The sequence below is a fragment of the Pinus tabuliformis genome, chromosome 7, assembly GCF_031772625.1.
Source record: "Pinus tabuliformis cultivar Carrire ecotype Pingquan chromosome 7, CPIR1, whole genome shotgun sequence".
Taxonomy (NCBI): Eukaryota; Viridiplantae; Streptophyta; class Pinopsida; order Pinales; family Pinaceae; genus Pinus; species Pinus tabuliformis.
The window spans coordinates 788,517,988-788,534,170 of NC_142293.1; the positions used below are offsets into that span (position 1 = coordinate 788,517,988).

At 38.7% G+C, this 16,183-nt stretch overlaps 1 protein-coding gene across 1 annotated transcript; it reads left to right on the forward strand.

The window, feature by feature from the left end:
• Positions 1 to 13,654: 13,654 nt before the first annotated feature.
• LOC149249921 (uncharacterized) lies at positions 13,655 to 14,383 on the forward strand. The gene has a single exon (XM_089453519.1). It carries the CDS (start codon positions 13,655 to 13,657, stop codon positions 14,381 to 14,383), a length of 729 nt encoding a protein of 242 aa, XP_089309645.1.
• Positions 14,384 to 16,183: the final 1,800 nt, after the last annotated feature.

Sequence of the window (16,183 nt, forward strand, 5' to 3'; positions counted from 1 at the left end):
ACAAGAAAGATGATGCTTTTTATTTACATCCCAAAATAAAGAGTTTATTAATAATCTTTTTTTCCTTCTATATTATCGTTTTTGTAATAGGATGAATAAATCTTTACATATTATTGTAAAGTGAAAGTTATGATGTTTAATTTAGTAGTATTTGGTTTTTATTTAGTGTTTTGAAGTTTTTCCTTATGATGGTAACGTCCCCAACCCCAATTTGGAAATGTTACTAACAACCATCACCACCTGAGTACTGTAATTTTTCCAACAAAAGCATATAAACCTTGATATATTTCAATCCATGGCTTGTTTCCGTGGTCGTTGTGACTTTACGAGCCCACGACTAGTACTCTTAGTCCAAATAATGTGGTGTGTGCTTGTTAATTAGTTGTACCAGAGCCGTTAAAAGTTATACCTACACCTAACATTAACCTTTAAATTCATGCAATGCAATTCTATATGCACAATCCATGCAATATCCAACACACGTATATTAAATTAGTCATTAACACGTATATTAAATTAGTCATTATTTGTAACAATAATCATATTAATTATACACTCTGGTGTTAAATATAAATAATATTCATGTAACAGAACCCAAATTAGGGTTTACAATTCATGGCACATAAACACAATCCATTGCACATGGATACTTATCTAAAATATAAAATCAACTAGTTACAAAATTTCCACATTCCACTCAACCATAAACCACGCAGTTCATAAACTCTTAGCCGTGGGTCACCCTCTAGTGGGGGCCTCAACTCCATGGGCCAAGCCTGTAAACTGAGTATTAGACATCAACACTGGCCAAGGTACCAACCCCTACAGCATCAGCCTCCAACCACAAGCTCAGACTCCCCTCGGTTTAGGCCCAAGTGGTGCAACCCTTCTCTGCTCCCAATAGTCCCTCGGTAGTTCCACTACTTTCCATAACACCTTATAGACAACCAACGATAGTATCAGCCTGCAACTCCAAGAGCTCTGATTCTTTTAGGGGATTCTAGGCACCCTTTCAAGCCAAATAGAATAACACCTAGTCAGTTATAGAGACCACACTCAGGCCTCACTGACTAGTCACCAAACCAAGTTACACTAAAACTCCATGGTTGCCAGAGCCATAAACCAGAGCCAACAAGGCTCACACCACTGTCATAACCCGGCAAGACCATACCCTCGACAGCAAGAGAACCATACACTAACATGCAAAGTCATGCATGTCCAAACCAGCGAGGAAATCACACATGCAAAAGGTTACCTTCAAGCATTCCTGCTGAAGTTGCTTGAGTCTACTTTTCTTTCCTTGATCATTGCTTTCCTTCCTTTCCCTTTACTTTCTTTTCCTTCTTTGATCCAAAGCTAGAGTGCTCCAAGAAAACTCTAAGTGACCAAGAGTAAGAGAAAGAGAGTATAATAATGAGAGAGCTCCAAACTTGAACTAACAAAAGGTTATCAACTGATCCTTAGAAGCCTTTTTATTAACGAGGTCTCTATTTTCTTCATTTTCCGTTATTTTCCTTCAATTTCCTCCTCACATGCAACCTGTGATCTTTCACCTTACTTTTCTCCTAATTTCCTTTATTTTCATAAATAAATGTGCCAAAAATGTCTTTTTGCCTTTTAATTCCTTTGCCTTATCCTTTTCCAATTTTCCTTAGCCAAAACATATGCAGTGATGCTCACTTTTCCCAACATTCAACTTGGAATAAGTGTCCCTTAACCGTGGTCTTATTTTGCCTTTATTAACTTGGATTACATGGAATTTTCACCAGGACTGTTACAGAAGCCTCCCCCTTGGGGAACACCATCCTCGGTGTTAAACCACACCACGACCTCAACAAAATCGTTGAAAAGAAAACATACTGCCCATGGAGCTTTATAACTTAGCTCGTTGCAGTATAAGTTAGCTCATGACAGTATTTACATCCATATACATATACATACATATACCAAAACATCAGCAAAACATATGCCAATCATCTACAACATCAAACCAAAACTTCTTTGCCTCAACCGGAAAACAATGAAGGATATAGGGCCCGCATCTGATCCGTCATCTCCCATGTAGCTTCTTCAGGCCCAAAGTGCTTCCACTACACTTTAACTTGCTCTATGTCTCTATTCCTAAGCATGAGATGTTTCTGTTGCAATATGCACTGAGGCTTCGGCTAGAACTCTCCTTCTTGCTCCACCTGCAATACAGACCAATCAATAACATGATAAACATCCTTTATATACTTCTTAAGCAATGAAATATGGAAAACATCATGGAATTTCACTGTTGGAGGCAATGCAAGTCGATATGCCATTGGTCCAATCCTCTCAAGGATCTCGAAAGGCCTACAATACCATGGTGCCAACTTGGCACATGAACCAATCCTCAAAGAGATTTTCTTGGGATTGATGCGCAAATACACATGCTCCCCAACCTGAAACTCCTTGAATACCCTATGTTGATCCACATCTCTTTTGTCTATCATGCGTTACCTTTAGATGCTTCTTTATAGCCTACATTTCCTGCTCCATGTCCGCCAACATATCCGGTCCAATAAGTACCATGTTCACTGAATCACTCAAGTTGATGGGAGTGTTATAACTTTTTCCATACAATTCCTTGAAAAGACTCATCCTCAATGACTCCTGATAACCATTGTTGTATGTGAACTCAACAAATGGAAGATACTCCTCCCATTTCTTCTTCTGGTGCATCACGTACATCCTCAACATATCCTCCAAGATATTGTTGACCCTCTCTGTATGTCCATCTGCCTGTAGATGATAAACTGTACTGAAGGCCAACTATGTACCCAAGCCTGCAAATAGCTCCTTCCAGGTTTTGGAGGTGAATTTTGCATCCCTATCCGACATAGTATTCTTTGGAACACCATGCAGTCTCACTATCTCCCTGATGAACACTTATGCTACCTCACTGGTTGAATATATATTATTTACTAGAATGAAGTGAGCTACCTTGCTCAACCTATCAACCACGACCATAATAGAATCATGTTTTTTTACTATCCTTGGAATACTTATAATGAAATCCATGCAAATGACCTACCATTTCCATTCTAGAATCGCTATAGATTGTAGTAAACCACCTAGATGCTTACCTTCCACCTTTACCTGATGACAATCTAAACATCTAGCCATGAACTCTACCACTTCCTTCTTCAGATTCAGTCGACAGTAGAACTTCTTCACCGTCGTCAATGTCTTATGATATCCTAGATGACCCAAGTATGGATTAACGTGAAACTCCCTCAAGATAAGCTTCTTGAGCTCACTGCAATTTGACACATAGATCCTGTCTATATACCTCACCAAACCATCTGTCATGAGACGATAATCTGCATCCCGATCACCTGTACATGTACCTACACCTATACCTGTACCTGTACCTATGCTCTATTGTAGCCTGTGCATGATCTCCATATATTGTTCATTCCGATGTCCTGCCTGCAAGATCCTATCCTGTAACTCTATCCTATGAGAGCTCATAGCTGCTATATGATTTACTTGTATCTTCCTGCTAAGAGTATCCGCAATCTGATTCTCCTACCCTTTGATGTATCTGATCTCGAAATCAAACTCACTAAGGGTAGGAAACCATCTATCTTTCCTGGCATTCATGTTCAGTTGATCAACAAATACCTCAACCCACTGTGATCGCTCATCAATGTAAACCTCCTACCCTGAAGATAGTGTCTCCACATCTTCAATGCATGTATAATTGCTACTAGCTCAAGATTATGCGTTAGATAGTTTTGTTCGTGCTCATTCAGTTTTCGTGAATCATAGCACACTACCTGTCCTTCCTGCATGATAAATCCATCAAGTCCTCTCTTACAAGCATCTGTAGATACTACAAACTCCTTGTCTTGATCCACAATCCTTAGCACTAGTGCATGTGTCAAGAACTGCTTAAGATGCTCAAAACTAGCCTCACATTCTTTTGTCCATTCGAACTTCTTACCTTTTTGCTGTAATGATGTGATAGGATATGCAATGCAATAGGAGTTCCTGATGAACCTCCTATAGTAGCCTACCAATCCCATGAATGATCTCACCTCATCCACATTCTTAGAGCTGCCCACTCCATGATAGCCCATATATTTTCTGGATCCACTGCTATGCCTTCCTTGGAAATGACATGTCCCAAGTAATGTACCTCAGTCTGAAAGAAGTTTCACTTTCTAAGTTTATCATACAATTGATGCTCTCTTAGCAATCTCAACATTATTGCTAAATTCTTGGCATGTTCTTCCTCATTCTTAGAATATACCATTATTTCATCAATGAATACAATAACAAACTTGTACAGATAAGGATGCAACACACGATTAATCAAACACATAAATGTAGCTGGAGCATTAGTCAAACCGAATGGAACAAAAACAAACTTCCTATTCCTTGATGCGTACTTGATGGTATCACAATCTAAAGTCGATTTTAGAGAACGCTAGTTCTCCCTTCAACTGATCAAACAAATCATCAATCCTCGATAAAGGTTACGTTTTCTTGATCGTTACCTTGTTCAATTGCATGTAGGAAATGCATAATATGAGAGTACCATCTTTCTTCTTCATGAACAACACTGGTGCGCCCTAAGGCGATAAACTTGACCTAATGTATCCCGTGTCCAACATTTCCTTCAGCTGCAACTTTAACTCAACCAACTTAGGTGTGCTCACCCTATAAGGTTCTTTTGATGTTTGGGTTGCCCCTGACACCAACTCAATAGAAAATTCTACCTCCCTATGAGGTGGAAACTCTGTAATGTCCTCAGGAAATACATCCTAAAAATGCTGCAAAACTGGGTACCTACTCAACACATCAGCGTCCTCAACCTCCTTACCCTTGTCACTGGAAACTACAAACATCACACAACCTTTTTTGCAACTACGCTTAACCTGCATAGCAGTAACCATCCTCACTGACGTAGGCTTCTTCTTCCCCTGCAAAGTCCTCTTTTTTTATGCAACCAACTCACAAAATAGAATAAAAGATATATCAACGACTTCAAAATCAACCTCTTTGAGGGGGCAACCTCGTTTACATTACTAAAATGAATAATTCTTGGATGATTCAAATGACAAAACCTCCTTTCTATATATAGGAGCCTAAGGGGTCACAATATAATCAAAATCGACATAAATATAATAATATAAGCGAACAACAATAACAATAGTGAGCTTCTATGGGGCACAATAATAACAATATGGGGACAATAGGGGCACAACAATGGCAATAAGGGCTACAATGACAATAGTAATGGGGGAAACACTAGTATTATAGGGACCTAACATGCCCCTATTCTTCAAAAAAGTGTTGTCCTCAACGCTTGAGTAGTTTTGGATGCTTTTGTATAAAATTTTCATCCTCCCATGTGGAATCTTCAGCGGGTAAGTTCTTCCACTTGATGAGATACTCGGAAATTGATCGATTTCGTAGCTACCAAGTTCTTGTTTTTGTGACTGCTTCAGGTTCCAATATGATTTTTCCTTCCTTGTCAAGTTTTGGCAATATTGTTTTAACTAGGAGCTTGTTACCTATAACCTTCTTTAAGCATGAAACATGGAAAACTGGGTGCACTCGGGAAACTGCAGGAAGCTCCAATTTGTATGCCCTAGTACCAGTCTTTTGCAACACCTTGTATGGACCATAATACTTTGGTGATAATTTATTATTCTTCTTAGCTTGCTTGAGGGATATTTATTTATATGGTTATAGTTGTAGAAATACCCAGTCACCTACATCAAAACTTATTTCGCTGTGATGTTGATCTGCCTGTTGTTTCATTCTATTTTGTGCTTTTGTGCTTGATGAGTACTAGTATTGCAGCAAGAATGCTGCAACTCTTGGGGCTACCAACTTTACATTATCAACCCTGGGTTCGTACAAACTTGGAGGTGACAGTGCTGTATACACAAGCATATGCAATGGATCCACTCTTTGTCACTGTTGAGCTGGCGATAGACCACTAGGGTTTCTCAAACCAGCTTTATATTGATTCAGAAGAAGTTTGATTACCAATGAAGAAAGGGGAATTTTACCCTAATTGGAAGAATGGAAATATTGTCTACTACGGTAATGAAAGACTATAAATTCTTTGAAAACACCACTCATCTAACTATTTGTTAAGAGATATTGCTTTAGAAGAATTCTAAGTTAACATCTGTGTAATCCTAACTATCCTAGGCATGCAATTTGAAATGACCAAATATTTTATTGTTGTGCATATGAATGAACACACTAACTCTTTTTTCTTTTTTTCATTTTTTTGAAAATGTGAATTCTAAATCTTCTTGGTGATGTGGCAGGTGGGTTAGAGATGGTGGTGAAAGTTCAGATGGCTTGGAAGGCAAGTAGGGGTCTTCTCCTATCTTCCTAGATGCTTTTTCCACAAATTGGCCTCAAAACAGGCTACTACAGGTCATCCTACAGGATGTCTTAATGTTTCTTACATTATGTCCTAATGCTCCTACAGGATCCCCTGTATTCCTACAAGATCCGGCTGAGAGCAATAGGAGTGATTTGGAAGGTGGTATAGGGTTTAGGGAAGGTGAAGGGTGGAAGAAATAAGGCAAGGGAGTGGCTAGGAATTCTTCAGAGTTCAAAATAGAGTTTGTAGGATGGTTGGATTTTCTCAACAAACCTAGAAATTTGTTCTTATGGAATGATGAATTAGTTGAGGGAATTAGTGGCTTTTGGTGATCATGGATGGATGAGGTTAGGTTGGAGTTGCTGACATGAGATCTTCCTGCACTATTGAAACTCCTGCAATACATACATCATTGGCATTTATCCATGAATCATATTAAAAATGAAGATTTCCAATCAACTTAAGAAAACAAAATTTCATTATTTAGTTGCCTAGTTCATGCATAGAAATACTTGCAGAATATTGTAAAACACCATGAGATCTAATACAAAGTTGGATATATCAAAAATGATGACTGAAACCTATTCTTGAAAACTGAAAAGATGCTGGCCTAAGTAGCAGAAAACCTTAATTCCATAAGAAAGCAGAATTCTGTCTTTTTGGGGCTGAATAGGAGTTTTTTCTCAAACCATGTTCCCTGAAGGGAGGAGTGAGGCCAAATCCACCTGCTATCAGCCTTTTTGGTATTCATTTACCTCTCTAAAACTGCTGCTAAAGATATGCACAAATGGAAGCAAACTAATCAAATTTACCACTACTTACAAGGAAACAATACTAAAATCAATTCAACAATTAATCTATGAAATAACCAAAGCATACAAGTACAATAAGAGGAGACTTTGCTACTAGGGTTGGGCCCTAACCCAAGAGCTTCAGCCCTCTAATTCAACTCAGTGTTGGATCAAGGAAATTCTCATTCTCATTATCATATTAGAAAAATTACATAACAATGTTTTGCCACAAAACATGAACTCGAAAATGCTTAGTGCTCTTACATAAAAAATCCGAATCCTAATGAGGCTCTAGGCCTCCTTATTTATACAACTGAAGTCTCCAACAACTTTTTTAAATCTAGTGAGGCTTGGCTCCCAAATTCAATATGCACTGGTTCTTAACTGTCATTGGCTCGGTTGCCCATAATCTCCATGACTCGGTTTCTTGCAACTACAAGCTAGTGTGATTTGATTGAGGAATATTCGAATGAGTGAGGATTTAATGAGGAGGATCTATCTCCTATAATCTCTCCTCCTTGTCTCATTCGATTTCTTGCTCTTAATTAGTCAAAATTGCCATGATTTGCTCCCAAAAACCCACAATCAATGAACATTAGACCACAAGACATAACATCTTACTTTTACTCATCTCATTAAGAAAAATATAATTAAAACATGAAAGGAAGTATGAGAAGAGTTGATTTTAGTAAGCTTGGAGGTGTATTAAGGTCCATATAGTTACCCAATGATGAGGCTCATCATCACCCCCTACTGAAAGTGTTGCTCATCCTCTGAGAAACTTAATCTATATCCATGTCCTTCATTTCTCTGGCGGCCTCCCTGATATTCCATGCTTCTACTGTAGTTTCTTCCTCCTGTGAATAAAATCTCGCCTTCCTTTTTATCTCTTCTCACTGATTTTTTTCTTCTTCTTCTCTCCTCCCTTCTAACATTCCTAAAAGCAGTGGTGGACTGAGCCTCAAGCCAAACCAATTGAATTTGAGTCTTTGTAGAGCCTGCTTATACATGGGTGTTCCATTTAGTGCCTCTCTCATTCTCTGAGGAGAATGGTATTCTCTCATTTTGAGTCTATGAGGCAAGGTGTTCCACCTCCTTTGGCAAGCTTGCATGCTGTCATCTCCTAGAAACCTGAACATGTCTTCAAAGTGTGTGACTGCTTGTTCTTGTGCAATAAGGTACTTAGGTGCAAGCTTAGGATCATTTACGATGAGGTTGTGGGTGCTGATGACAGCCATTGGATTTGATTGTTCAGCCTGATCATGAGCAGTTTTGTCTCTTCTCTTGTCATTACCTTTTTCATCTTTGTAGCTCTTGCCTCCTCATGATTCATCCATGATGCTAAGGCCATCAATTGCAAGTCTCCTAGTTTTGAATTTGGGTCCCACACATTCAAATCTGTCAAGGCCAAGTTGTGTAGGTAAAACTAAGACATTTTTTCTCTATCTTCCAAGGTGCTTTGATCACAAAGATCAATGAATTGTCTATAGTCCTGGAAGGGCATAATGTCTCTCTGTGCTAAAGTCTTGATTTGGAATTGTAGCCATTGTTCCTTGAGATACAAGGCATAAGACTTTGTTGGCATCCTGCACTGGATTGCCTCCAAGGATAAACTGGCCATAGTTGCCAACTGGATTTCCATTTCTTGTAGTCGTCCTCTTAGCCATGCATTTTCTGCTTCTAACTGATATTTCATCATTGCCTCTCTGTCGCTTATGCTGCTCAACTCTCTACCCATCTCTTTCAACTTTTCCTCCATGTGGCCTACATCCTCCGCTCATAGGGTTTATAATACAAATCTTTGGGCTTAATACAAATCTCTCAGGTTTATAATCATGGCCAACCATGGTCCACCGTCACATTGTGACAAAGAATTTCTCAATATGAAAATCAGCCATGGTCCAATGTCACATTGTGACAAAGATTGTCTCCACATAAAAATCAATCGCAGTCAACCATGGGCCAACGTCTCATTGTGACAAAGATTGTCTCAATATGAAAATTAACCATGGTAAACCATGGTCAACCATGTTTATTTTAGGGTTTATGATGTTTATCTTGGGGTTTATAATATTAATCCCTTGGGTTTAATATTATTCTATTGGGTTTATAATCCCTTAGGTTTTTAATATTAATCCCTTGGGTTTATAATCTCAATATCTTGTGTTTATTAATCTAAGGGTTTATATTCTTAGGGTGCAATATGATTCATATGGTTTATAATATTAATCCTTGGGTTTAATATAAATTCCTTGGGTTTATAATAATGTTCAACCATTGTCCAATTTCACATTGTGACAAAGATTTTCTCAAAATGAAAATCAACCATGGTCCAACATCGCATTGTGACCAAGATTGTCTCAATATGAAAATCAACCATGGTCAACCATGTTTATTTTAGGGTCTATAATATTTATATTAAGGTTTATATACCTTAGGTTTATAATATTAATCCGTTGGGTTTAATGCTATATTCCCTTGGGTTTATAATACTTTGGGGTTTTAGAATTAATCCCTTGGGTTTATAGTATCAATCCCTTGGGTTTATATGAAATAAACCATGATCAACCATGGTCAAATGTTGCATTGTGACAAATATTGTCACACTATGAAAATCAACCACGGTAAACCATGGTCAACCATGTTTATTTTAGGGTTTATAATATTAATCCCTTGAGTTTAATATTATTACCTTGGGTTTATAATCCCATCGGTTTTTAGTATTAATCTCTTGGGTTTATAATATCAATCACTTGGGTTTATTAATCTAAGAGTTCATATTCCTAAGATGAAATATTATTCATAGGGTTTATAATATTAATCCTTAGTTTTAATATAAATCCCTTGTGTTTATAGTTGTGGTCAACCATGATACAACGTCACACTGTGACAAAGATTTTCTCAAAATGAAAATCAACCATAGTCCAATGTCACATTGTGACTAAGACTGTCTCGATATGGAAATAAATCATGTTCAAACATCACATTGTGACAAAGATTATCTCAATATGAAAATCATCCATGGTCAACCATGTTTATGTTAGGGTTTATAATAGTTATCTTAGGGTTTATATACATTAGGTTTATAATATTAATCCATTGATTTAATATTATATTTGCTTGGGGTTTTATAATTAATCACTTGCGTTTATTATTCCCTTGGGTTTAAAGTATCAATCCCTTGGGTTTATTAATCTAAGGGTTCATATTCCTAGGGTATAATATTATTCATAGGGTTTATAATATTAATCCTAAGGTTTAATATAAATCTCTTGGGTTTATAATAATGGTAAACCATGGTCAACCATGGTTCAATGTCACATTGTGACAAAGATTGTATCAATATGAAAATCAACCATGGTCAACCATGGTTCAATGCCATATTGCGACGAAGATTGTCTCAATATGAAAATCAACCATGTTCAACCATGTTTTTTTTTATAGGGTTTATAATATTTATCGTAGCATTTATATACCTTGGGTTTATAATATCAATTCCTTTGGTTTATTAATTTAAGGGTTCATATTCCTATGGTATAATATTATTCATATGGTTTGTAATACTAATCTTTGCATTTAATATAAATACCTTAGGTTTATAATCATTGTTAACCATGGTCAACCATGGTCCAACATCAGATTGTGACAAAGAATTTCTCAATATGAAATTCAACCATGGTCCAATGTCGCATTGTGACAAAGATTGTCTCCGTATGAAGATCAATCATGATCTAATGCCTCATTGTGACAATGATTTTCTCAATATGAAAATTAACCATGGTCGACCATATTTATTTTAAGGGTTTATAATATTTATCTTAGGATTATATTCCTTGGGTTTATAATATTAATCCCTTGGGTTTAATATTATTCCACGGGGTCTATAATCCCTTGGGTTTTTAGTATCAATCCCCTGGGTTTATAATATCAATCCCCTGGGTTTATTAATCTAAGGGTTCATATTCCTAGGTATAATATTATTCACATGGTTTATAGTACTTATCCTTGGGTTTATAATAAGGGTTAAGCATAGTTAACCATGGTCGAGTGCCACATTGTTACAAAGATTTTCTAAATATGGAACTCAACCATGGTCCTACGTCGCATTGTGACAAAGATTGTCTCGAAATGAAAATCAATGATGGTCATCCATGGCCCAACCTTGCATTGTGACAAAGATTGTCTCAATATTAAAATGAAACATGGAAAACCATGTTCATTTTAGGGTTTATAACATTTATCTTGGGGTTTATATACCTTGGGCTTATAATATTAATCCCTTGGCTTTAATATTATTCCCTTGGGTTTATTAATCTAAGGGTTCATATTCCTAGAGTAAAATATTATTCATAGGGTTTATAAATTTAATCCCAGGGTTTAATATATATATATATATATATTGTAAGCTTGGTAGGACCACATCTTCATTATGTCCAATATATCACCCCGATCGGGGCAGGGAATTGAACCAATGACTTCATATTAAAGAGTGCATTAACAAAGCACACAATCACCGTCTATCCAAAACTCCATGGACAATATTAAATATCATATTATTATAATTTTTATAATTATTATCGTATTTATAATATAATGATAATAATATTTTATAATATAATTATTATTGTATTATTATTATATTTATATATTTATTAATATCAATATGAATATTAAATAATTAATATTAATATTAATATTAATATTAATATCAATATTAATATTATTACTAGGTAGAGATAACGTGTGGGATGGATGAGAGCGCGAGCTTTGTACGCTAGGGTTTTAACTTTTTCTGCAACGGCAGACTGCTACAGAGAATCGAAATCTTTCAAATTCTGACGGAATCTCAAATATTAGCCTCTTGACAGAGGGTTCAGCTCTCCATGGACCCCCCTCAGGGGGAGGGCGATGCGCCTCCCCCACAAGACGAAGCTGCGCGGCAAAGAAATCAAGAAAGCGACAAACTAGTATATCAGAGTGAAAACAATGGAGATCTGGATCCACAACAGGCAAACCAAGACAATAAAACTCGTCCCAAGGTCAACTCGGCAACATGCAAACCTGTAGCCTCTGTGCATCCAAGGATAGAACTCCCAGGACATAGGATCAATGCACAGATTTAGTTTATGAGAGACCATGCTTTAATAGGAAAGTTCATTGGGCTTTGGCCGATGGAGAAGGCGCTAAGGGGCTGGATTGCTGCCAAATGGCACCCAAAGGGACATATAACCCTACAACTAGGACCAAAAGGTTTCTTCACTGCCATTTTCAACTGCCTGGAGGACCGGAACAGAGTGCTGGATGGAGGGCCTTACTTCTTTAATGCCGCCGGACTGTATCTCAGAGGATGGGTAGAGCGTTTCAACCCTGATAAGGAGGATCTCAGTTGGGCTCCAATCTGGATCCGACTATACTCACTTCCTGTGGAGTATTGGGAGGAAGAGCCCCTACAAGCGATTGGAAATGTTCTGGGCGAATTTATCAAGGTAGCAGAGGAAACAAAAATCTGCAAATACACCTCCTTCGCTCAAATATGCGTCTACCTGAACCTCAACCAGGCTCTCCCGGATGCGGTAAGTGTTTCTCATGATGATATTGAATGGGTCCAGTTGATTGATTACGAACATGTACCTTTTAGATGTCGAAGATTCCATGCCCTGGGAAATTTGATCAGGGACTGTCCTTTAGTTCAAAAACCTTCCCCTGCTTCAGGATCAGATTCATCAAGAGCCAATGGATTTACCAAGGTAACCAATCGCAGAAAAATACACAAGAAACAAGCCTCAAATGCTAGAGCGCTTCCAGCCAGTTCCTCCAAGCCTTCAACAAGGAACAACTTTGAAGCTTTAGCTCGCCAAACAGATCCAAGCTCGGAAACACCTGCCACCACAGAGACAGAGATAATGAAGGACAAACCTCCGAAGCAGGCAGATCCCAAACAGCCTCAAGAAGAACCTATGTTCAAAGGGGCTTCTACCTCAGAGAAGCAAAAAGCCCCAATATGGAAAACACAAGGTATGGACGTGGACAACTTAGAATCAAATTTCAGGTTAGCGGACGTGCCATATGAGGAATTCAATGATGCTCAGATTATGGAAGAGGAAACAACGGCCATTGACATTGGGGAACTAGACATCCCAGGCCTAGAACAAGCTTGCAATACAAACAATTTTGAAAATATTCCTGAGAAACAACTTGAGAATTTGGAGGAAGTCCTAAATCGAGCGCAGCGGCAAAAATCTTTAGGCATTCAGACTGGCGGTCCCTGTGATGGAAAATTCATTACTAAAGACAACAAAAAGTGTGGAAGGAAAACAGACCTCCAGCGAACAATCAGGATAGGTGCAATGCTAGTGGAGTCAGGTGGGTACTCCAAGCTAACTAAGTACTACAACTCTGAATACAACCCTTCCCAATGAAGTTAATATCTTGGAACATAAGAGGGCTTAATGGCCCAGGGAAAAGAAGAAGTCTTAAAAACATGATGGGACAAGAAAAACCTCAAATCCTTTTCTTGCAGGAAACTAAATGCAATTCATCTGTTGTGGAAGGAATTGTAGCAAAAATCTGGCCAGGGAGTTTCAACACGGCAGTGGATGCTGAGGGGGCTTCTGGAGGCCTGGCAATCCTTTGGGACTCTCGAGTTATCAGACTAGACAATATCCATGCAAACAAGAACTTCATCCAAGCAATATTTCATATCATTGGGACAAATATACACGGGCTCTTAACCAATGTATATTTCCCCCAAGAGGCACTACATAAAGCAGAAATCCTCAACACACTCTCTGCAATCAATCATGACAGGGCGCATCCTCTATGGATTTCTGGAGGAGACTTTAACATGATTACTAGACTGGAAGAGAAGAGGGGTGGAAGGTGCAGAGGGAGTCAGGAAGGAAAACCTCTAAAAGACTTCATTCAGGAAAACAGGCTCATGGACCTACCTTTCAATAATGGTTTATACACTTGGAGCAATAGGAGAACAGGGTCACAACAGGTAGCTTCGCATCTAAATAGATTCTTGCTTACAGACAATGCTATTCATATCGGCGGAGATTTTGCAGCCTCCATCCTGCCTATGTCGGGATCTGATCATTGGCCCATCTCCCTTCAATGGTCACGTCCTGGCAACCTAACCCGAAGACCATTCCGCTTTGAGGAGTTCTGGATGTCTCATCCGGATTTCCGCGATCTAATCGTTTCATAATGGAACAATTTCACATCTCCAACAGGATCAAAGATGTTTTAATTTCAGCAGAAGTTAAAGCATCTTAAAAGCAAGATCAAACGATGGAATCATAATTCTTTTGGGAATATTTTTCAAGCTCGGAGCGCCCTTGAGCAAGAAATGAAGCAACTACAACAGAGGATTATAGATGAAGGTAGATCAGATGATATGTTAGAATGGGAAAAAGTTCTGGAAACGCAAATCATAGAAAGGGCTAAGCAGGAAGAGACGTTATGGAGACAAAAATCTAGAATCAGATGGCTCAAAGATGGAGAGAAAAACACAAAAAAATTTCATAGTACCACAATCCAACACAGAATGAATAATAACATAACTCACCTCCAGAATGAGCAGGGAGCCAAGGTGGAAATGCATGAGGAGATTGAAGGCGAACTCCTCAACTATTTCAAGCAAATGCATAGCGAGCCAAATGTAGACAGATCAAGAGCCATAGACAAAATTACTCGAAACATTCCTAAAATTATCTCAGAAGAGCATAACCAACTTCTTCTCAAGTCTGTTGACTTACAGGAGGTGGAGTTAGCAGCTCGTTAGCTGAAAGCAGGAAAAGCCCCTGGCCCGGATGGATTCACTTCAATTTTTTTCACAACTTCTGGGATTTGATCAAGTTGGAAGTTTGGCAGGTGGTGGAGGAATCGCGTTCCTTAAGATGGATGTTTCCCGGGGTGAATGCCACATTCATAGCCCTTGTTCCCAAGGTAGATATGCCCAGCAAGCCCGACAAATTCAGACCTATTGCTCTATGCAATATAATCTACAAGATAGTCTCCAAGGTCATCGCTTCCAGGCTCAAATTGATGCTTCCTCTCATCATCTCGCCTGAGCAGTCTGGATACGTTGAAGGTAGGCAGATTACTGATGGTATAATCCTAACTCATGAAATAATTCATTCCCTGAAGCAATCCAAGAAGCCAGGTATGCTCCTCAAACTAGATCTATCGAAGGCTTTTAACAGTCTAAGCTGGTTGTGCATTAAAAAAGTTTTAATCGCTTTTGGTTTTGCTCCCCCATGGGTAAGAAGGGTTATGAGCCTCATCTCCTCCTCCTTGTTCTCTATCTTGGTTAATGGCATTCCCTCCCCCCATTTTCATCCTTCCCGGGGCATTAGACAGGGAGAGCCTCTCTCCCCTTTCCTATTCATCATTATCGCTAAAGGATTAGGCGAGAGTATTAAGCTTGCTCAGCAATCCCAACGCCTCAGAGGCTTGTCTTTTCACAACTCTTCAGTTTACACTCACCAGCAGTTTGTTGATGACACCATGCTTTTTGGGCATCCCTCTGTCCAAGAAGCTTGCCAGCTCAATTCTCTCCTGTCGGACTTCTCAGAAGCCTCTGGAACTTCTATCAATAAAGCCAAATCTCAGATTTTCTTTTTCCATACCCCGTCTACAACTCAGGTGGCCATAGCCCGAATTTTGGGCTTTTCCATTGCTAACCTCCCATCCAAATATTTAGGTGCTCCTCTGATTTCCACGGCCCTTAAGCACTCCTCATGGAAGGTCCTCTTGGAAAAACCGGAGACTCATCTTTCCTCCTAGACTCACAGATCTCTGAATATGGCAAGTCGGCTAGTTCTCATAAAAGCAGTTCTTCAGGCCATGCCGCTTTACCTCTTCTCCATCCTGGCAGCGCCCAAATGGGTGCTCAAAGAAATCAAGTTGCTCCAAAGATCCTTCCTATGGGGCAGCAACGGTCTCAGGCATAAGTGGGCTCTTGTCAAATGGGAAACAGCTTGTCTACCAAAGAATGGGGGTGGTA